The 24,992-nt window shown below is 34.5% G+C and overlaps 1 protein-coding gene across 4 annotated transcripts in view; it reads left to right on the forward strand.

Annotated features, from left to right (window-relative positions):
• DACH1 (dachshund family transcription factor 1) overlaps window positions 1–24,992 on the forward strand; it is a 367,142-nt gene that overhangs the window by 252,543 nt on the left and 89,607 nt on the right. For 2 of the 4 annotated variants that reach the window (XM_040991306.1, XM_040991304.1), the window contains exons 4-6: window positions 4,800–4,972; window positions 12,265–12,400; window positions 14,783–14,917. The exons of the other annotated variants lie outside the window; for them this stretch is intronic. In XM_040991306.1, the coding sequence (XP_040847240.1) occupies window positions 4,800–4,972; window positions 12,265–12,400; window positions 14,783–14,917 (444 nt within the window). The remainder of the gene's footprint in view (window positions 1–4,799; window positions 4,973–12,264; window positions 12,401–14,782; window positions 14,918–24,992) is intronic. 4 annotated transcript variants of the gene reach the window in all.

Here is a 24,992-nt window from a genome sequence, read left to right on the forward strand (position 1 = left end):
CCGGAGTGTATTTTTTCAGCAGGAATGAGCAAGAGATCTTAACTTACCACTCAGAATGAAAAGCAGCAGACAGAATGAATGTCAAGTTGAACAAGGCCAGGCATCTTCTCTTTTTCTTCATCTTGAAATGGTCAGTTCTGATGGAAATGGCAAAGCAGAGTTGTGGCCCAGATGAAATGAATTCATTGTATTCAAATGTGGTCATTTCTATTAAGGGATCTTTGACAAATGTGTTTGAAGGCAATAATTATGAGAAAAAGAGAACTTTTTTTTAATGTTTGTTCCTCACTGCTTTTAACTGTTGAACAGCCTGGTTCCTTATCAAAAAAAAAAAAATAGATCTCATGACAAAATCTGTATCATAATCTATGCCACAATTACAAACAAGGATGAGCCAAGATAATACTTTGAATTATGAAAAAGCAGAGATGGCTTATCAAACTGCTTGCTTTTTTTTTTTTTTTTTTTTTAGAATCTAGACCTCTGTTTCAATGGCAGAATGGGAGAGAGTTTAAGGGCAAACGTTGTCTGTATCTAGTATCCATGTATTTGAACATCAGTTTTAGGATTATTCTGTTTGTCTCTTAGGAATGCACCTTTTTTTTCATTCAAAACACATAGATCACAGCATACGTGTGTGTATATATATATATATGCATGTATTCCACCTATTAACAAGCATGTAGTATCAGTATAATTAGCCAGAGTACATATTGTTTTGGGTTATACAAGTATATAGGGTCTTTCAAAAAAATCTTGGAAAATTGAAGTAAAGCTAAGTTTATCTTGGTGGTAAAAGTATTTTAGATCAGCTCAGTTTTTTCATCATAGGTATTTTCTAAAAACCATTTGAAGACCTCTTTTAACTACACAAGCTAAAAGTTTCCCAATGTCTTAATTTTAATTCTCTTTCTTATATACTTACTTACAGTGCTTTTTCTTCTGTATTTCATCAAAATTTCAAGATAACAGTATTAGCTGGATTTCCTGGTGCACATGGCTGTACCATTTGGTTTCATCACCTGACTACCTACGTGTTCCATCCTTGTTCATGTTCAGAGCTGCTTACACTTAATTATTGTCTTGCCTAAGACCTCATTGAGGGCTTCCTGCAACTTTTGCCTTTAGTAAGAGATATTCTTTCCTCTCATCCATGCAGACTGAAAAGACGGCTATAAATTAAATCAATGAAGCAGCTAGATACATTCTACCCTTTCACGAGCTCAAGACTATTTTCCATTTCTCCTCTTCATCTTATGTTTTTGTCCCATTGTATGAGTCTTAATGGCACACGGCCAATCCCCTAATACAGAATTTTTTCCTGAGCCACTAGAACTATATAAAATTCACTCCTTTTCCACAATGAAGACAGCAAAATAGTGTGGTTCTACAAAAATGAATGAGGAGAAAGAAGTCAGTTCTTTGATTTCCATCTCTTTTAACTGTGATATTAGAAAGTTTCTTACATATTGAGTCTATTTCTCTCTGTTACACTCTTTCTAGTAAACATTGTAAGTATATATTGTGTAAACATGCTTGAGGGTAAACAAAATATACATACACTGGCTTAATTGCAATATATATTGGCTTCAATGAAAACCTTCAAAATTATACATTTAAAAATTATGGGCTTGTCTTATTGTAAAGTGGCCTATTTTTCTTTCATATTTGTTCATGCTAATAGAGGAGACGTAAGTTATAAATAATGCAAATATCACTTACAGCTGACTTATTTATATGATGTATATTTTTCATCACATTTAGCATCTTAATTGTTTGCTCTATTTATTACCCAAATGAACTAACATCATTATATTTAACAAATGATGATTGATGGAAATGGCTAGAACCAACCTATACAGTGAAAAGTCCAATTCAGACTTAGACTTTTTAAAGAAATAAGTTGTATTTGTTTTTCAAAAATAATAATCATTTGAAATGGAAATTTACAGAGAGAGAGAGACAAGAGAGAAAGACATGTCGTTGGTCCAGTGGTTTACTTCCAAAATGAGCCCAAAGCACAGGGTTGGGTCAGGCTGCAACCAGGAGCCAGAAACTTGATTTAGCTTCCCTATGAAGACGATAGGGCTCAAGTACCGGGACCATCTTTTCTGCTTTGCCAGGCACATTAGGGGAGCTGAACGAGAAGTGAACCAGCCAGTGCTTCAGCTGCTGCTGGCTTTAATCCCTGCACCATAACACAAGCCCCTAGATTAGACTCTTGCAATGGAAGGTTTGCATATGAATGGTTGAATGATATTTACCAGTAGTCAGTGGTGTTGTGTTTTTAGGAAGATTTATTGTTTTTAAGGTTTATTTATTTTTATTAGAAAGTCAGATATACATAGTGGAGGAGAGATAGAGAACAAGATCTTCCGTCCAATGATTCACTCCCCAAGCGGCCACAATGACTGGAGCTGAGCGGATCTGAAGTCAGGAGCCTGGCGCTGTGGCCAAGTGCCTGAAGTCCTCACCCTGAACGCACCTGGATCCTATATGGGCACCGGTTCATGTCCTGGCTGTCCCTCTTCCCATCTGGCTCCCTGCTTGTGGCCTGGGCGAACAGTCAAGGACGGCCCCAAGCCTTGGGACCCTGCACCCTCATGGGAGACCCAGAAGAAGCTCCTGCCTCCTGGCTTTGGATTGGCTTAGCTCCGGCCATTGTGGCCACTTGGGAAGTGAATTATCCATTGGAAGATCTTTTCTGCCTCTCCTCCTTTCTGTGTATCAGACTTTCCAATTAAAATAAATAAATCTTTAAAAGGATCTTTCTTACTTTCTTTAAAATATATTGAAAATTTTAAAGGGATTCTTTAAATAAATGTGTAGCAGAAAATTTACTCATTTCAAAAGCAATGTGAAGTGAAGATACTTAAGTGTTTGAGCGTATTCTTTTGACTTCACACATTAAAAACCCATATAACCATAATTTTCATATGTTACACTAGTACCTCTGTATAAGTATGCACAAAATCTCAAGAAGAGATTAGGCATATAATTTTGTGAACATTAAAGTATTGTATGACAGTGTGGGATCAAGCTAAAGACATTTGTTTTATCCAAGTCATTTCGGTATGATGCTATAAACTTTTTTTTAATCCCAAAATTGTCATGGCTTCTTATAAAATGGTAATGATAATAAAAATATCCATTTTAATTGATTCTTTTCATTGTTTAATAAAATTACTTTGATTGCAGAAGAATTTGAATTGTGTTTTCATTACCCACTTCTGAACAATTTACTCTTAGATCCAGACAGTGTTGAGCTAATGAGTTTGAACTGATATTGAATCTTTACTGTCTACATGAAGTGAACAAAAAAAAATCATGGCAGTAACTAAGTATTGTTTGTTAAATGCTGTGGTATTGAGATTTTACAAAGAGGCTTTTAGTAGAACTAAAACATACAATTTGAATTATTACCAACTTTATTGTTTCAATATGTATATTATGAATATATAACCTTTTTAAAAAATGAAGAGCACATAAGCTTATATTCAAAAGCTAAATAATTTAGACATATATAAATTGAAATGATTTATAAAAGTTTTCAATATTACCTGTTAAGATGTTTAAAGATTTAGTTACATCTAAAAGAGTGATGTGCATATTGAAACACAAGCCCTCAAATATATGATTTTGATGTTGGTACTGATATTGTGAAAATCAAAAATCTTACATTTATATTTATGGGACTACAAATGATATAGTCACAAACTTCTAATATTTTACTTTGACATTATTTTTGTAAAGTGTTTATTTTGTGTGTCTGTTCTCGGTACATATTCTAACCAAGTTGGATAGTTAATGAATCCACTTTTGCATTTTGGTATGGAATTAAGTACTCCAAATGGTAACTAAAGTAATTTTTACTATAAAGATAATTTTACAGTTTTTAAGTATCAGTGTAGCTCAGTCCCAAGTGATAATTAATTGCTTTGTTTAGTAATAGAGTCTTGTTAATGTGAAGTACTAGACATGCAGTATTAGTGTAGCCACTGTAATATTTTACATGCAACAGATATATTATTTTTCAAAGTGTATAGAATCTAGTTAAAAAAAAAAAGAAAGAAAGAAAGTAAAAGAAAACCACTAGGTGAAACTTGCTTTTGAAAATCCCTTAAGGAATCAATTGCCAGGATTCTGAAAATGATACCTTTTCAGGAAGATCTCATGCAAGTTAGTAATTGGAAGATTTGGAATAACATTGTGTATCAAAACACTTTAAGTTCAGTTGCCACAGACCCAGTGATGTTGTAACCAGATTCTGGTGTCCACCTTGCCTACCAGGGGCTGTCAGTCTTCCATTGACTCTTCCCCTCACCCATCTTCAGTAGAGCCACCTGTGACTAACTGGTTTGATGACACTTTTTAGCACTAGAAATGGTAGTTTTCAACAGGATTTCTGCAATTATAATACAGGAAAGTAGTAGATATTGTGAGATACCAAGTTGTGGTAAGTTTATAAAAATCCCCTAGTGTTTTAAATAAGATCTTTAGACTGATCAGAGGAATAACATAGCAAATATTGGCCCATTTGTAAAGCACGTGAAGAATCCTACTATGGCAGACAATGACACTACACTGATTAACTATGGGTCTACTATTCCTGAGTGCTGGCTGAGTACCACTGCGTACAAAGAAGAGAACTATTTTTTGTTCTGACTGCCATGATTTGGACTTTTTTTAATGCTTCACTGTTAACTGATTTATGTCCTTAATGCCTTTAAGAAGAAAGAAATGCTTTCTAATTGTATTTACAGCTGAGCTTTGATGGTGTCTTGTGCGTCTTCTTACAGGACTGGAACTTCCTTTCATGATGATGCCCCACCCTCTCATCCCTGTCAGCCTACCTCCAGCGTCGGTCACCATGGCGATGAGCCAGATGAACCACCTCAGCACTATTGCAAACATGGCGGCGGCAGCACAAGTGCAGAGTCCCCCATCCAGAGTGGAGACATCTGTTATTAAGGTAACAGCTTCCTTATGAACCTGTTTTTGGCATCTTAATTCTAAATTACTCTTTTAAATACAGTTTTGTTCCTACTATGCTGACTCTAGAAGCTGAATGAACATGAAGAAGTGATGTGAAAAATCACTCGCGATAAGTAAACCCTGGAGCTGTAGTATTCAACTAGCACAGAATTCGTTTAAGTTTTCTACCATGATTATTCAGAGAAAGAACGAGAGAAGGCATTTTGCATGACATAGTTCTGGCTTTGTATCTTTTTACGTGTGTGGTTCTTTGTTTATTGTTTGGGTTATAAAGAGCCTTTAGATGAAAATTGGAAAATTAAGAAGTTTAAATTCTCCTACCTGCTGAGTCACCTTTACCATTTTTTTTTTTACTGTTGTTATTCTATTCAGCATCTAAAAGTAGAAAATAACTGTGACTTTAAAAACTCAGGGAAATAACAATATTTTAAAATGTTAAGTTACAAAATCACTGGACTTGGAAGCCAAGCTAGTGTTGCATAAACTTTGCCTGTTGAGTATGTATACAGTTCTCTTCTCTTCTACTAGCATGGGGATTGCACATTTTTAAAAAGCTGATGGAAAGTGTGTAGTATCAAACAAAAACAAAAAACAAAAAGAAATCAAAAACCTAAGCATGGGGGAGGGTGATTGGCAATGTGGTTAATGGGGTTTTCAGTGGAAACTATTTCATGTGATTTACATGGATTTAGAAAAACAAGTGTGAGAAGAAGATACTATAACATCACAGTTACTAAGGCAGCAATACGTCAGTATATTGAAAAGTATCACACACGGCTGAATCCATACACTCATAGTAACAACAAAAAGATTCTGTTCACTTTTGGAGAGTTTGATGGGATTGATTGGTTTCAGAAAAACTGGAGTTTTAAAATAAAGTATAAATAAGTGAACGAGATAAATTTTTCCTTTCATTTCTGTGCCGTTTGTATCTCAGATGTATAATTTGTGAGTGAAAATTCATAGTCATTGAAACATTTTAATCCAAAAAATGAGTAAGGAATGGTAATATGATCACATTGCAAGTCCTTGTACCCTGATTGGTCACGTCCATGGTCATCAGTGTTGGCTAGCACGGTAAAAGTTGACCAAGAGACATTATGTATTCCTGATGAAAGTATGCAACACATCCATGAAATAATCCTTTAAAAAAAACCAAACATATTTGTTTTAAAAAGCAGATGGTTACAGAAAATGTAGAGATTTTGATAGATGATAGATAGATAGATAGATAGATAGATATTTGATAAAATCTTCAGTCTCTGGTTCATTCCCCAACACATGGCCCAGGCTGAGCCAAGCCAAAGCCAGGAGACTGAAACCACCCCACAGCCTCGCATGTGTCTGGTAGGGGACCAAGTACTTGGGCCATCATTGCTGTTTTCCCATCCTCAGTTTAGGATTTTGAGCAATGGACTTAAGAGTATCCTCATTGTCTTTATTAATTTTTTGAATACAGAATCCTAATACTGTTATAGTACTCTTTGCATAGCTTTTTAAAGTAAAGGAATTTGAATGTGGTACATTAGAGTGTTAACAATTCCACACTTCACACACAACATTTGCAAACTTATAATGCGTGCTTCAGGGGGAAAGAAGTTTTTTTCAGTATTGTTTGCTTACACAAAGTCAGAATCCAGGATCTGCCTGCAGCAGCAGCTGTTCATTAAATCCCCATCAAATGTGTGGAGTTAAGTCTAGGTTGTTCCTAAGTCAGGAGGGTTGCATACAGAAATTTTGTTAATTGAAATCTGTATCACGTTAACTTATATCATAAACACAAGTTATTTTATTTATGTTATAACATTAACAATTATCTCTACTTGAAACCATACTCAGCTATGGATTCTAAATGAAAACAGGGGAAAGTGAGGGGTTAAAAAGAGGGTGAAATGAATGAAGTTTAAGTCAAATGATCCTTTGGAGGAGTGGGCTGTGAGCATGTATACTCACTGCAAGAAAATATTTTAAATTGACTTATAATGCTTTTTGTGATGGATGGGAGATGACTGGGTTAATATTACTTTAAGTTGTTTAACAAGATATGCTAAGCATGTTATATTTTACACTTTTAAAAACTTTTTTTTTAAATTTTTTTTTTTGATTCTGCATTATCCCCTAGACAATTATTTCTTGTTCTACTTGGAGGCACTAAAAGAGCTTTTCCTTTATTGTTATTCTGTTGTGGTTAGTTTATTCGCATGACCTTTTTTTTTTCCTGTGAAAGAATCCACCTCTTAAATTTTCATTTATTATAGTGGTGAGTTTTATAAAGATGGAACATTGCAAAAGATTGTGTCGTATTGATTGCTGGACTTGATGCAGGACTGTGAAGCAGTGTGTTGAAGTATTAAATTAAATATTCCTCATCCCTGTCATACTTCAGGCCCATCTTGGAGGTTAAAGGGTATTACACAAATGAAATGATAAATTCAGTTTATATAGTTTCCCTATAGACGTTGAACTACTTCTTTCTTCTTATGGCTGAATAGAACTCATTACCTACTTTGTTTTAGCAATAATTACGAGATTCTCCTCTAAGCAATTCTTTACTGTCTACATTATTCTCTATCTTATGGAATACTCTGGAAAGGCAAGCATATAAATCCGATAAAAGAATTAAGCCATGAAAATAAATTAATTTATTGTGCAACAATGTATTCAATTCTTACTTGCTCAATGGGTTTTACTTTAATGAAATTCTTCAAAGAACAATACATCATATTCCAACGATTGAAATTATACATTAAGTGAAATGATTGAATATGTTATGTCTCAATTTATAGAAAGTTTCAGTTGAATAATTAAGCTTTGGAATTATAAAAATTTGCATAAATTAATGTTTTCTTCAAATAGATGTATTAAGTATTGTCCTCTTCTTTCTGTTCAAAAATGCAAAATACAATAAAGGTAAAAGCTAAAGATAAGTTAATACTGTCATTTTACTGATACTTCCCAAGCCTCGTTACTCTTTAAATAATTTCACATTAATATTTTTCTCTAATTGATTTAAAAAATGTTTATTGGGGAGGTGCAGGGACAGCTGAGTGAGAGAGACAGGGAGACAAAGACACACAGCTTCTGATGTGCTAGTCCATGGTCGAAGTGTAATGACCACCATGTGTGGACCTCACTGAAAGCACCTGGAAACTCAGCCCCGTATCCAGTGTGGGGAGCTGTGATCCAAGCATTTGAGCCATTACCTCTCCTGAGCTGTGCCTTAGGAAAGTGTAGGAAGCTCAAATGGAGAACAATCCTGGTTCCTACTGACTGTGGGACTGTGGTGTGGTGTGGACAGCCCAAGGTCCCCTCTGAACTACTATACAGAATTCCTGCCCTGCTAGATGATTTTAGAGAAATTGATTTATGTCGAGATTACATTTTATCTCTTTTCATCCAAATATATTATATTGTAAGATTATTAACATACATATTAAGAAAAAAAATTGTAAAAGCTCTAAATATTCTAAAAAGATTTAAGCATTGGTTTGCATGCCCTTTTGAAAAAAAAACACCTTTAGAAAATTTAATTTACATTTAAGCATGTTGTAATGCTCTTTCTCAAATACTATGTAGTTTTTAAATTCATGTGTTTATAATAGAGGTATTAGGAATTACTCTTAAGGTTTAGACAACTCATGTGACTATCGGAATTTCAGAAATGGAGCTTAGACTCCTTTCTGGTCATGTATGCAGATAACTACGTTATCATTTATAAAGACACTTAAGCATAGTTTTAAAAAGCTTTTATAAAATCAAAGAAGCAAGCAAGCAAAAAAACAAACATCCAACATTGTAATGCAATTGTTTGATTCAAAGCCTGTGACATCAACTTCCCATGTAAGCAGGTTCTATTCTGCTGGCTCCATTTCCTATTTAGCTCCCTGCTAATGCACCTGGGAAACAGCATTAGATATCTCAAGTTCTTGAGCCTCTGGCACCTATAGGGTTGCCCTAGATGGAATTCTAGGATCCTGGCTTCCGTCTCAGCTTCTTCTGGCCATTGCAGCCATTTGTAGAGAGAACCAGATCAAAACTTATCTTCCTCCCCGATCTCCATCTTTTTCTCTGTTGTTGCCTTTCAGTCAAGTCTTTAAAAAAGTTCTGTTTTACAGCTTTATAAATCTATACCCCATAATAAATACGTTAATATTCTGGGGGTTCTTATTATCCTTTTAAAAATCTCGTGTACACATAAGTAAATCAATCCAAAATTTCTTCACATTAAATCTGATGCCATTAGAAGTTTAACACGTACCATAACTTTTGAAAAAATAATTTGTTATTTTTTATAACATTTTTGATCAAAGTTTGCTTTAAAATGGTTACTTTTTTATTCCACAGTACAGATACCGAGAAACCATTTTATGACATCAATTTTGGAAACAGTCTGGCCATATTTCCAGACATTTCATTTTATGTATCATACTTCCCAAAATTAAATTTTAATATATCTACTTAAGATGCTTATTGACAGACTAGAATCTTGAAAAATGAGAGGGTATGATGCAAAAGATGTTCAGCTCTTGTTTGCGTAGCAAGTTGATGTGGAGATCTTAAAAATGTTTGAACCCCATTTCACATCTACTGTACTAGATTCCTGGGGCTGCTGTCACAAATAATGACATGTTGGGTAGCTTAAACCAATAGAAAATTATTTATTCTGATTTCTGGAGTCTGGAAATCCAAAATCAATATGTTTTGGGACCATGTTCCCTCTGAGTTTCTAGATACAATCCTGATCGCTTCGGTGGCTTCTGGTGGTGTCTGACAGCTGGTGACCTCATTTGAGTGACTGCAGCTGTCTGACTACAGTCTCTGCTTCCATCTTCATTTGACAGCTTCCCCTGTATCTGTGTTCATAGATAATTCTTTTAAGGATGCTTAGCCACGTTGAATTAAGAACTCATTCTTGGGCTCCCACAGTTAATGCCCTGCCTGTGGTGCCCACACGCATATGGGTGTTGATTCAAGTCCTGCCTGCTTCTCTTCCTATGCTAATCCGTGCTGATGGCCTGGAAAAGCTGTGGAGGATGGACTAGAGAGCATGGGGCCCCCCAAAATCCATGTGTAAGATCCAGAAGAAGTGCCTGGGTACCTGGCTTTGGACAGGCCCAACTCTGACCATGGCAGCCATTTGGGTAGTGAAACAGCAGATGGACGATCTCTCTGTCTCTCCATCTCTCCTTTCCTTCTCTCTATCTCTAATTCTGACTTTAAATAAAAAATGAATAAATCTATAAAAATATACCTCTTTTTTTTGTGTGACTTCATTTTAACTAATAACAACAGTAGAAACTCAACTTCAGATTAAATCCATATTCCCAGACAGCAAACCTTGCGATCTCAAGAACTCTATTTGGAGGGCAAAATTCAGCTATAATACGGTTAAACCAGAGAGTCAGAAGGAGATGCCATGCATGCACACATTGCAGATCATGTTAGATGATTCTGATGTATAGCAGGATTATGAGTCATCATGATTCTAATGTAGTGTTAATGACTAAAGACATAATATTACCTCTTCATCACTGGTAGTTGAAATTTTTGACTCCCTCTCCTTTTCCACATTAAGTAAACACTTGTTACATTAGAATAATTAGCTTTTTATAGTCTACTGAATTGTTTATTATGTACACTGCTACACGTTAAAAAAATCATTTATCGGTCCTGGCACGATAGTGTAGTGATTAAAGTCCTCGCCTTGAAGGTGCCAGCATCCCATATGGTCGCCAGTTCTAATCCTGGCGGCCCCACTTCCCATCCAGCTCCTTGCTTGTGGCCTGGGTAAGCAGTTGAAGATGGCTCAAAGCCTTGGGACCCTGCACCCACGTGGGAGACCAGGGAAGAGCTCCTGGCTTCTAGCTTCGGTTTGGCTCAGCTCCAGCTGCTGTGGTTGCTTGGGAGTGAACCATCTGATGGAAGATCTTCTTCTCTGTCTCTACTCCTCTCTGTATATCTGCCTTTGCAATAAAAAGAAATAAATCTTAAAAAAATCATTTATGTTTGCTTGAAAGTCAGATATATACATACATACAGATAGATAGATATCTGTACACACACACACACACATAGAGAGAGAACTCTTTCAACTACTAGTTCACTCCCCTCAATCACCACACTAACTGAGATGGGCCTATCTGAAGGCAGGGACTTTTACAGCTCTCCCATGTAAGTGCAGGTTTCTGGGTATCTGTGCTTTGTCAGCTATAAACAGGGATCTGGATTGCAAGAGAAGTAGCTTCTACTTAACCATTTAGGATGCTGGTGCTGGTGCTACCAGTGAAGAATTTGCTTTCTAAGCCACTGTGTCGGAACTTGCTGTTACAACTTTAAATGTATGTTCATTTCTGCAAAGATAGTTTATCCAAACCTTTGTCTGTTAATATCTGAGGATATAAATATCATCACTCAAAGAAGAGGATGTTAACAAATAGCCACCTTCCTCCTTCATTGTAAATCTTTTTATAACAGATCATTGCAGTCATTTATATAATGTATGTGAAAATAAGTTTGATGGAGGGAGGTGCAGAGTTCAGTCACAAGGGAGATTTCATGTAAAATATTGCTGGAAACACCATACAAGTTCCTTAATACACACATGACGTCTATTTCATGAACTCTTCTTTATTTTTAGTTTGAATATAGTTAAGAGTAGCAGAATTATTTGATCAGGATTATTTGGTTTAATGAAAATTTTTCCAATGATAAATAATAGCCCATATCCATGATGCCTTAAGATGTGACTGGTCAGGTATGTCCATAACATTTCTGTAGTGAAATAGCAATAAACAACTGCACTATTACTGTTACTTTGATTCATGTTATTGATTATTTGTGCACCAAGTAATTTTAGGCTCTTGCTGAAATTAGAGAACATATTTAAAGACTTCTTGAAAGTGATGCTTATCAAGAATTGTGTCCTGCTTGGTTCTCACAATATGTGGTCATGTGATGGGTTTTAACTGGACATATTTGGCTGCTCTCTTTAGGCTCACTTGTTCTTCAAAGAGATTGACATTGAGTATTTATGAAACCAGTAGAATAGGTAAACACTAGCAGTGACTATGTTTCACTGATTTCAGAAATAGTCTTTTTCAGTTTTGGTTTATTCAACAAAAACGATGTCACTCACCAATGTACTTGAATGCTAATGAAATAGTATCTTACTGTTCATATTCTTACTGTATTAATAAAAGCTAGCATTGTAAATGTAAAATCCAATGTCTTCCCTTCTTTTCTCTTCCCTCCCCTCTCACGGTGTGGTAGGAGCGTGTTCCCGACAGCCCTTCCCCTGCCCCGTCTTTGGAGGAGGGTCGAAGGCCTGGCAGTCACCCATCATCACATCGCAGCAGCAGCGTGTCCAGTTCCCCAGCACGTACTGAGAGCTCCTCCGACAGAATCCGTAGGTCTCATACTTTTACTTGTCACCATTTTATACTTTATTAGGCGCAGCTGGCTTTTCTAATCAAAATGCCCTTATTCCAAATAGATCTCAGATGTATCATGTTCTAAAGCTCTATAGCAATAGCCATCTCTCAAAATTACGATGCCCAGTTTGCAGTATCTTGAAGTATGATATTACATTAACAGGTTCTGATGTATACTCCCTCTCTTTGCTGCTGCACAAAAAATTAAAAAATGAGTAATGAAACCAGGATGGTAAAGAACATTCTAGGGTACTATCTGAAGAAAATAAAGATATTTCAAGAATCTGCTATCCAAGTGTATAAGATTTATGTATTATTAACTTTACTCCTTTGATCTCTCCATTGTCATTTTTAGAATTCATTAGTTTTTAAAATTCGTCATGGCATTCATGAATATATCCACAAAGTAAAATAAGTAAAATTCAAGACAAAATGTTTTTAGAATGATATTATTCAGTGATTCAGATAAAAAGTAAATTGAAGAACCTAAAATTAGCAGAATTTTAGGATTTGAGTCAGTTATCAATAAGTATTGCCTATTATTGTAATATATTTTTGTTGTTAAGTTTTTAAAGTGAAAATATACTTCATTCTCATGCTTAAGCAATATTTCATCTTCATCCTCATGGAAAGACAAGAATAAAGTTGCAATGTCTTTTAATTAACAATTGATTTTTTGCTCATATAAGAACCTACGATTGTCTTTTCAGTAAAATGTTCTAAAAAGTATCTTTGTTGATTACATTGACATACACTTTATTATTTTCAGGATTTAGTTATTGTTTTTTGAAATATGTAATATGAAGCTTAACATTACTTATCAAAATTTAGTAGAGTTGTGAATGCATTCAAGACAGAAAAATAGATCTAATTCTTTACAGACTAAAAAAAGTTCACATGAAGCAAAAATTCTTACTTATTTGGGAGCTATTGAAATGGATAATTTTAGATTGAGGATGATTTTATATTGACAAATATGTAATAAGATTATAAGGGAAATAATCAGTTACTGGTATTTATAACAGCTTTCTATAAAACTAAACATAAATATTAAATTGTTAAAAAAGATGTTTTCCTTAATTTATGAGATTATTGTAATTGCTTATTTGCAAAATGTATATATAACTTGATAACCATTCCCAAACCAAGGGTAATTCCAGGGGTGGCAAATCTATACTCCCATTATTTCAAAACACTTCCACAAAAATGTGTTTCATATTCTTTTTGCTATGCTGACACTGGAATAAAAAGTGATGATGAATATAGGTGTAATACACAATGCTTTTATCAGTTGTTATTGGATAGCCTCAATTATTTAAAAAAGAATTATTCCATTTCTGTATTCAGTGTGGAAGATTAAAAGAGAATGCGCAATTGGACGACTACAATGATAGACAGTGCACATGCACTCACACCCATTCTATACATGCGTGTATGGTTATATGTGCATACTTGTCATAATATATGATCTAACAAAAGGTTTTCAAACATAATACGCATAATTCATACATGTTTGTTACTCAATTTCACTCAATCAACCAATCATTCTCATTGAAGAAGATAGGTCTGCAAAGGCAAAAACTACTTACTGCCCTTATCACAGACAAATGCTATTCTCCCTCAAATACTTAATTGTTTATTGTCAACAAATGAGGAAATTCTTTAGCAAATATTTCATAATTATGAAACGTACACATGCATCAGGAAATTAACATTACAATAGTATAAGCTAAACATAACCCTTGTTCAAATTTCTCCAGATTTGTCATTTTTAAAATTATTTTCTTTTAGTATGAAAGGCAGAAACAGAGAGAGAGAACCTTTCCTTCTGCTGGTTTTCTCCCTAAATACTCACCCTAGGCATATGGTTGGCAGACACCCAGGTGCTACAGCCTTCACCTACTGACCCCCAGCGTGCACACTGGCAGGAAGCTGCAACTAAACCTGGAACCACGACTGAATGTCAGGCCTCCCAGTGTGTAATGATTGCACACCAAGTGACAGCCCCACTGCTTCACCAAATGCCATCAGCTCCACTGTTTTTAATATTAACACATTTTCTATCCTGATCCTGAAGAAAATTTGGGATCATACGTGACAATTAGTTGTGTCCACGGGTTTCCATGCTTTGTGGATTTATGGCAACTAAACTTATGGAAAATTGTATTTGCCCATCCAAGATTCTGGAATATTAGTTACTAGGCTTATACTATATTTATAAATTCTTACCATGTTTTCAAGGATAGTTAATATAAAGTTAGGACTCTGTGTTATGTTTAATTTTGGGCCCAAGAGTTTAACTTATTTGTTTGAACTTGTTTGACCTGTGTTTTTATCTGTTCTTATGTATATCACAGCTGTCCATCAGAATGGGTTGTCCATGAACCAGATGCTGATGGGTTTGTCACCAAATGTACTACCTGGGCCAAAAGAAGGAGATTTGGCTGGCCATGACATGGGACATGATTCTAAAAGGATGCATATTGAAAAAGGTAATATATTGTTAAATGATTCTATTTTTTTTCTGTTCAATGGATTAACTAACTTTTAACCACAAAATAAAGTATATTTCTATATTATGCAAAACATATCTGAAAGCCTACAGTGTAAAGATAAGCCTGGTCAGCAGAGAAGTTTGAGTGGATACTTGCTGCTTTCCTTTTAAGGAACAGGTAGGTGACAATTCAATTCCTTGCACATTTTTGAATGAAAGAGAAATTTTTGCCCTAAATGTTATTTTTCATTTGATCAGAGTTACTGCTACTGCATTGTCTTCAGGGTGGTTTTCATTTTACCTAGACTGAAAGGATGGCAACAAAATAGACAATATAATCTAAGTCTTTTTTGGATTAAAAGACATGTGATATTTGAATTACAAAAGTAATAGAAGTAAATTTTATCATTTACTGTATCAGTCATTGTTTCCAAAGTATATTGGACTAATAACAAGGCCCAGATTAGGCAGAACTACAAAATTACCTTCTTAGATTTGGTGATACTAGCCTACCCACATATATTCTTAACCCTCTTAATGAAATAATTTCATAGGTAAATTGAAATATCATTTTCGTGCCTCAACTAAAAATTTACACAAATAGGTAAAAATCCATTCTTTCAAATTATGGTTTTTGAATTATGAGGATAGGATCTCAAGCATATCAGCCCAGATCAATACATACTCATAGATTGCCCCATGTTTTTAAAGTAAATGTTGTGACAATGGAAATCTCTTTTTTACTGAAGTTATTACTTACAAGTTTTACAATATGGACTGAGAAAATTGTATCTGTGTATCCATCCATAGTCACTTTTATGAGCATAAGTAGTTTGAAAAGCATGTTTAAATGAAGGCCATGACTAATTGATAAAATGGAAAATAAAATTGGGTAATCAACTAATTAATCAAATAGAATAAAGTGTTTGAATAGAGGTTGTATTGGCAATAGCTTTTGTTCCATTATTGAACATTACTTTCAGAAAAGTAAAAATGATTACAGGAAATATTTTCCATTCAATAAGAATATAGCTCTTCAATATCCTACAGCCAAAAAGAGTATAGTATATCTACAACTGGTTTATCTTTACTTAGTAATGGCATGAATTCAGTTAGTTTTTCTGTTCATATATTTGCAATTAGTACTAGCACTTTGTATGGAATAATTAGGTGCTCTACTTTTATTTTCTTACATCCCTTCTCCAATAGTTTTATTATAGGGTTAACTTTCTCGTTTTAAAGTTTTTTCTTCAGTTGTGTGCCTCCATGGCCAGATTATAGATTCCATGGAATCATCCATTGTTGCCACATTTCCTTTAAAACCATCAGGCGATCTATGAGTCAATATTGAGCTGGATTTATATTCTGTATTAAGAGATGGAGAAGGAGGGGTAAAAAACTTGTGAAGGCAAAAGGTGAAACTATCTGACCTTTAGAATACACATTAATATGAAACCTGGTAAGGAGAGCTAGCCATGAATTACACAAAAACATTCTATGTGAGGGATGGTATCTTACCACATTAGGATTTTCTGTGTGGTTTTGTCATCAGAATGAAGGCCGAAACCACATCCTTACAGTTTACAAGCATTGTAACAAAAGTTTTTCTAAGAGAAAAAGAATTTTTATGTTATCCCTGGAGTCTAAAAGTACCATTGCCTTCCAATATGGTTGTGTAGTCATGAAGATTTTTGTACATTTTGATACCATTATGCTTTTTTATTATATGATCCTTCCTCTTCTGCATAAACTCTCTCTCTTTTGCCTACTTTTCAGCATAATGAATTAATAGTAAATATTTATAGGCTTTCTAGATGGATAGAGTTTACTAATTTTTTTCTTTGAGGGCTACATTATCATATGCCTGATAATAATTCTGTAACTTCTTTTTTACTCTGTATATCTGTGTCAAACAAATAACGATTTAGAAACATTTGTGGAGAAATTAATTTTGTGTCCATGTCATTTTAGCTTTGAGTTTCTTGTATGTAATTTGCTGCCTGTCAACTAAATCATTCAAAAAGTGATAATTTTTAAGAAAACATTGGTGCTCAAAATACATAGCAACATTCATTGGTGTGCTAAGAATCATTATCATTTGCAATCTTAATCATCAGGAGCTTTTAGACATTTTTTTATTCCATTAGAATTGAATAGCAGCTGCTTCTATTCTATTAGAAATTAAGTCACCATCAGCTGAAAAAAGAGGAGCTTGACTAGTGTGAGAGTTCAGAATAGAAACTGCTGAGCAAATTCACTCGTCAGAGAAAAACAACTGTCTAACACTGCTTTGTTCCCAGAGAGAGTTTAATTACAGAACATTCAAAACATAAATATTAAAAGTAGGCTAGTGTTTTAAGAAGTAATAGGCACATAATATTATTGTAGTCACCCCAAGCGCAAGGGCAGATGCTTTCATAACTGTAAACTTTCATTAAAACCAAGAGTTAGTCAAAATTTGTGCACTAAGTAAAATTGATACCGCATAGTTGAAAAAAATGTTTTGTTTCTTTTTGGTTTGTCAAAACTGCTTGGTTCTTTAGAGAATTTAGGGTTTTAAAGAACTCACTGATCTTTCCCTTCTGTCTAAATATAGTGAAACAGGCAGTGACAATGGGTAGTTGTACTGCATAAACAGACTCAGTGCTTCTTGCCGTTAGGACTGTCTGTCCCTGACCTATTTGTGTTGATGCTAATCCTTCATGTTCCTCACATATACATAATTTGGTTTTGTTTTTTTCAAAAGTGATTTTACTTGAAAGGCAGAGTCACAAGAAGAGAGGGGGACACCCAGGAGAGACCCCTTCTATCTGCCGGTTCACTCCCTAACTGGCCACAGTGACTGGGCTTGGTACAGGCTGGAGACAGGCCCCAGAAGGTCCATCAGGATCTCCCCAAGTGTGCTGTCATCTGCTGCTCTCTCATGTGCATTAGCAGGCAGTTGGATTGGTAGAGAAGCAGCAGGGACTCAAACCGACACCTATGTGGGATGCCAGTGTAGCAGCTATTGGCTTAACTCCCAAACACTGCAACAACATCCCCCCCCCTTTTTTTTTTACTTCCTCTTACTTACAACAAATAGTAGGGCACTCTTTTTATTTGGCCATTAATTTAATTTTTAAATTTCTGTTTTGTTGGGATTTTGTTTTATTTTTAAAATCAACAAAACTTAAATAATAGAGGTGAGTCTATGAGTTTTTTTTTCCAGTTATTGAAAACTTTAGTCTTTATAGTTGGAGCTAACTATTGAATGCCTAATTCATATTGATATATTTCAGATTTAGGTTTAGGATTGCAAAATATTTCTTGAAAACAGGTTGGAAGCCACGGTTGTGGTGTATCAGGTAAAGTCTTTGCATTCAATGCTAGCAATCCCATGTGAATACCAATTGAGTCATGGCTGCTCCACTTCTGATATCAGTTCCTGCTAATCCACTTGGAAAAGCAGCAGAGTATGGCCTCTGCACCCACATGGGAGACTTAGAAGAAGCTCCTGGTTCCTGGCTTCCAGTTGTGGCTATCTGGGGAGTAAACCAGAGTGCAGAAGACCTCTTTCTCTCTAAATAAAATAAATCTTGAAAAAAAAAATAAACCTAATTATGTGAAAACCTTTTTGTTTCTTTACTTTCTTTAACAGTATTGATTCAACTGCTAAGTATATAGGCTGATTTTTTTTGATGCTTAAGACCTTTTATTTTGTTAACTTTTTGGAATTTATTTATTCACTTGAAAGGTGGAGTGAATAAGAAAGAGACAGACATAGAGAAAGATACAGATACATAGAGATAGAAAAGATAGAAAGATAAATACATATTCCATCTGTTAGTTCATGCCTTGCCATAGTGGCTAGGGGCAGGGCAAAGCTGGGATGAAGCCAGGATCCCACAACTCCATGTGGACCTCTCATGTGAAAGGCAGGAATCTGAGCACCTGGACCATCATCATCTATCGCTTTCTTAGTTTGTTAGCTGGAAACTTGTTAGGGAAGCAGAGCTGCCCAAAACTCAAAGCACCTTTTCCATATAGGATGCAGGAAATCAAAGTGACTACCTAAAATTTTGCATGCAGCTTTCTCCCTGTTTGCAACCCTGTGAAATGAAAACATAGCACTTAATATCAGTGTTTTCACTCCATGATTCTTCTCAGTAAACATTATCAATTTCTCTGAACCTCAGGGCTCTCTCCTAACTGCAGATTTCTTAGGTTCATAGGCAGGATGGAACTTTCTTAAGTTTCATTGTGCATTTTCATTTCTACAAGCAGTATTTCTAGGGATATTTCATTGCTATCTTGAGAAGCTTACTATAAGATTCCATAAAAGCCTTGTAATGATGAACTTCTGTTAGAAAATATGGCCTTTGGTGTTTTAATTTTTAATGAATGTACATTGCTGATTAGCCCTTCACTCTGAAATGTCAAGTTTATTAAATGCCCTCTGTCCTTCCCAATGATTGTTCTTTTCCCTCCTTACAAATTCATAAATATCCAATTGTTCACCCTAAACTTCTCCATCAGATGAGAAAACTTACATTTGCATGTCTTCTTTCTTTATCTAACACAGGGCAAAGAATTAGTAGATACAATAAATAAGTCTTTTCAAATTTAAATATCTGGAGTACTGACCCATATAAATATTCAATGGAAACCATCAGTACTATCAAATTAGCTAATGAGCGTGCAGCTTGATTACATAGATTGCAAAATATACATGTTGCACACCGCTGAGTTAGAATATTATCTGCTTATAATTCATAATATCATAGTTGTCATGATTTATGCTTTGTTCCAAATGATAAACTTGAAGCCTTAATATTATAATTAGGAGTGTTTTTATTACTTATGACAGGATTATAATATTCATAGTGTTGTAAGCTAAAGAAATCACTGAAATGACTATGTTAGTTATTTGTTCATGATTATGTGAGAGTAATTTCTTGGGTACATTTCAGATTCTTAAAAGTAGCCCTTATTTACTCAACACAAATTTGTTTAACAAAGTAAGCAAGTCTATTTTTGTATACAATAGCCAGCACATGGGAGGCATATTTGATGTTTGATATGCACAGGTAAAAATAGAATGAGTCCCGAAATCAAAGAAAATCTTCACTGATGTGTAGGAATTCTGTCTTGGAATGATTCACACATGGCACTTGTAACATGAACTGCTGCAGTTTTATACTGAGGAAAAATTACGTTTTTAGGAATTGTTACACAATTAATATGAATATACTGTTAAATAGAACCATTTATTAATGTAGAAGTCTTTAGTTACTTCTCTAAGACATTTTCAGTATACTTTTTCTTAATTTTAGTATCTAGGAAATTTTTGGGGTACTTATAAAATTGAATATATTAAAATTTACTGAAAACTTTTATGGACTTTACAAGTATGCCGCATGTGCTTATCGTAGTGTTATTTGTGATGGAGTGAACTAAGTTTTGCTCCTAGAAGAATCATGAAAGACTAATAACTAGTCTTATTAATCAGCATTATTTGTTGATACCTTTTAGGCAGGAAAGAAACTGACTTCCTAATGGTTTATGTAAGATAATATTTTTTATCGCAATAAAAGTGAGATAGAATAATCTAATTTGGATGTGTATGTTTTTCAGTATATGTCTTTGAGAACTTACTGTAAATTGAAACATTATTTTGGAAACATTCAAGAGTTTTCAGTGGCCCTGGAGCTCTTTGGTCTTTTTTTACATTTTAGCTCTGTAAAAGTTTAGATAATTTTTTTCTCAGAAAAATCTAAAAGCAGTTTTCTTCATTACCTGATTAGAGAATGCCATAGATTTTTTTTTGGAATGCCATAGATATTAGATAACATTGTGTGCTATTCTTATCTTTGTATAACAAGTCAGCAGAATATCTATAATTGCAGATATTTTTAAGTTTTACAAGCTGATACATAAATTGCAATAACGCACTTAAGTGATTATTAGATGTAACATTTACTTTCCTGGAAAATTGTTGATTTCATCCCTAATCCTAATTAAACACAAATTAATTTTTTAAACAATCATATACATTGTTAGTTCAAAATCTCTTCTGAAAACGTATTGTTTTTAAAGGGAAAGAACTGCCAACTGAAAATATCTTTTGAATCTTGCAAAGAGGCTGCTTTTATTGAAAGGGATATGTTGCAGTATGCTTCTCTACTCTGTGATAAGAAAGAGGACTCCTGGTGAAACAGTTCAATATACCTTAATCATATCAGAGTAGATTTTCTATCTTTGTATATACCTACAATTTAATGTATTTAGTTAGCAGAATGTTAAGCTTGTAACTGTTACTAAAGGACTATACTACTGTAATAAATTGGGGGGAAAATGGAAGGAGGGGAAAATGGGAGAGGGAGATAAAGGAAAGCAAGGGGGGATTCTCATAGCTATAAAAATGCAGCTTGAAAAACAATAAATCTTTTTAAAAAGGGATTATAATCTCGCTGATGCACATGGATGTCCCTGCACATGAATTGAGGCACATTGTTTTATTTTCACTTGTATATCATACAGCAATCTCTTATTCAATGCCACAATAAGGGTTAAAAAGCAAAAGGATAGCCCTGCTGTCTCTTGTACTTGGAGCAGTTTGAATTCCTCCAGCAAACTGATGGGATGATTTAACACATTCATTCAGCCTCTTTTGTAGACCCCATAAAACGACAGCAAAGCTCACACTAATCCTAAAGATCCTGGCACTGGACTGGAGAAGTTTCTATGACATAATGGATCAGAAGTTAATACGGAACTGATGGCGAATATGTTTAAACGCGTAGCATCCCGATGAGACTTTGAACATATTTGAAAAGTGATAATTGCTCACCTATTCAGAGGAATTGAATACACTGTTTTGCTTTGATTTTTTTTTTTTTTTTTGCTTGTCTAGTACCACTTAATCTTGTTCTTTGGACGAACTATTCCTGCAGATTTATGTTGTAACTTCTGTACATTTTAATTAGTTTTGTTCCAGCAGAAGCTGTGTTTCAATTTTGTTTAAAATTTTACACTACCATCATTGTTAGAATCTTATGCTACAGTTTCAGAATATTAAACAAGTACAATTGTTTTAACTACTGTGAAATTGACAGATGAAGCTGAAAACCAAAAGCACCTTTCATGGGATTTTAAACACTATTTTCCTCCATATGCCATCCCAATTATTATTTAGATATTACATTCCTAATTTACTGTTAAGGTTGATTAGAATTCAAGCCTCTCAAAAGCATGCACCAAAGGTCTTGGGCTGTGGAAAACATTTTTATAAAATAATCCATTAATGCAGAGGAGTGCAACTAAATTAGTTAGCAATTTGCTGAGCATGAATTAATGAACAGAGCTTCTTCCAGCTCCCAGAGTTGTAATTTTCATAATAACCTCAGACCTTTATTTGGCAGGTTGTTTAGTTTTTTCGTTTGAAGGTTTTCATTAGTCTAATGAGGACTGTGCAAGGGCGAGCAGTCAGCACAATTTACATGGGGAAGCTATCATAATAAATGAAGCAATTTGAATAACACGCAAGGGTTTATGCAACAAGATAAGAAGAGATTGTAGAGCGAGATTTAGAGGGAACCAATACATTAGACCAACTAATAACTGAAGTAATCCCAATAAAAGGCTTAAGTGAAAGAAATGAAATTAATGATATATACAAAGTTGTAATGATATGATACATGATTCATTAGATTAATAAAATAAGTATTCAATTGTTTTTAGTGCTTTTAGTATAAGCTTTGTTTGTATGCAGCATTTTAATTAGGAATGTTCACTAGATCACTTTGCCTAGTTAACTTTTAGACCATAGTTGAGGTTTTTTAATGGTAGTCTTTCCTTATTTAATCTTTATAGCCTTGATAGTTCATTGAATTAATTATATGCAATATATTGTGTATAGAGATGCTTTTTAAAAGTAATTGTATGTAGCTCTACCTGAGTGGTGATTAAACTTTAGGAGTGAATGCTCAATAAGTTTCTAAATGCATAAAACAAGTGTTTTGACTTCTACTCTAAGTAGCGTCATAAGATAAAAATCTTCTGCAATTTCATATCAAGTCTGAAATAACTAATATTTTATTGGTAAATTTACAGGTTAAAGAAAGTCATTTATAGAAGACATTATTAAAAATGTATTCCATTTACATTCAGTGAAAATCTTTTAGGCATGAAGCAGGAAAACCTCCTTAACAGTGGTAAAAATTAAAATTTGGGGGGAATAGAATTTCGCTTACAGTGGCTTGATAATTATTCTTTTATACGTATAAATCATTCTGAATATGTTGTGTATTTTTATAAAGCCTTTATAGAACAGTTGATGAGATTTTTTAAAAAAACTTCTTGGTAAGTGGTATACATTTTTGCAAACTGATCTGATATATGTGGCCCAAGTTACTTTAAAATTGTACAGGATGTAATGTTTCAGCATCATGAAAATCAGCCTTTGCTGGAAGTCAACCTTAAAGGAATTCTTCTCTTCAAATAGCTGTAGTAAATGACCCAAATGGATGAACTGTATGAACTCCGTGTAACTCTGTTCCCTGCTTGGACGTACTCGCCTGTATTTCCCTCCCAAAAGCAAACCATAGCATCTGCTACAGAAAAATTCAAGGATAGCTGTCTCCCCTCTAGCTAGGGAAGATAAGCAGTTAAACTGTCTTATCAATTATCATTCGGTTAGGATTCAGTTAGAAATCCTCATGGTTAGTTTCCAAACTTGTAGCTAATTTTGTCCATACTTTGTCATTTGGAAGATATAAAACTGAATCATTACATTGCTTGCTTTCTTACCCATCTTTTTCAATGAAAACTGCTTCTATAAAATAAGAGTTCATAGATTCATCTTTTCTTTCTTCCTTTTTCTCTCTTGGAATGTATGGATACTGATTTAGATAAAATCTTAAAGCCAAATACTGTCATTCTATGCATTGTAAAATCAGAATGACAGTTAAATGAGTTAGGATTAGTAGAGCAAGTATATACCTTATTTGTACTCTGTCCTTCTGCTTTATGTTGACTTTACTATTTACTCTTACCATCAGTGTTCATTATTGTATCATTTCACATAATTTAAAACTGTTGTGAAAAAGACTGGATTTGTAAAGGGACTTTATTTTCAGCTAAGGTATCATTATCAGTGGAACTACTTCAGGGCAGGAGAAACAGCATAATGTTAGAATTAGATTTCTGTGTTTTAAGATTTTTGTTGAAGGTATGAATTTGGTAACTTGTATAGTATATTTAACCTTCAGTTTTTTCATCTTCACACAGCTGGTTTGTAGTTCCTTGAGATCAGCAAGGTTTCAGCAAGAATAGTAACAAAATGCTTACATGTGTGTTAATGTACTATGTAGTGCCATGCTGTATCAGATAGGACTCCGTTGGAAATCAGTCAAAACATAGTGTGGGTCCATAGGATAACACAGTAATCCAGGGCTTAGAAGAAGTCCGGTTGTCACATGCTGGTGTTCCATTTGATCTTCTTAGTGGGTGTTCAGTTAAGTGATCTGTTGGGGTGTCACAGACATGCCTGAAAGTAATGCAAATCAGAGCTCAAGACAGAGAGGGTGGACAGTGGCTCTGGAGGGGCCTAAAGTGATTGTAATTCACACAATTGTAAGTTTGCTGAGCATGTGGTTTGGGCTGTATTATTTATAGCTGAGTCTTCAGTGTCTGACACAAAGACTGGTGCACTGTATAATGTATTGAATACAAGAATAAGTGATTTATCTGATCAACTGTCATTTGATATAAAAAGACACAATTCTAGGAAGCACTTGTGGAAGGGAGTGCTATAGTTTTATGTATAATGTTATGCTTTTAAACAAAACAACTGTAAGTGGTTTCTTAACGGGAATGTAGTAAAGTGTAGCCATTCATAAAAAGTCAAGCAGCTTTTTTATAATTGCTGCTTTTCCCCCCTCAGCAATCTACAATCTCACATTATGTGGCAAAGGGTACCTGTTGCATAGGACTTAGAGATGAATTCTAAGTGATTAACAATAGACGTTTCATTTTTCAAGGATGCTACTGAAAATGTTTCTCTCCACCCCCAGGAATAGATGATATTAAGGAAT

The sequence above is a fragment of the Ochotona curzoniae genome, unplaced genomic scaffold, assembly GCF_017591425.1.
Source record: "Ochotona curzoniae isolate NIBS_2020 unplaced genomic scaffold, NIBS_Ocur_1.0 contig_64, whole genome shotgun sequence".
In the NCBI taxonomy this organism is placed as follows: Eukaryota; Metazoa; Chordata; class Mammalia; order Lagomorpha; family Ochotonidae; genus Ochotona; species Ochotona curzoniae.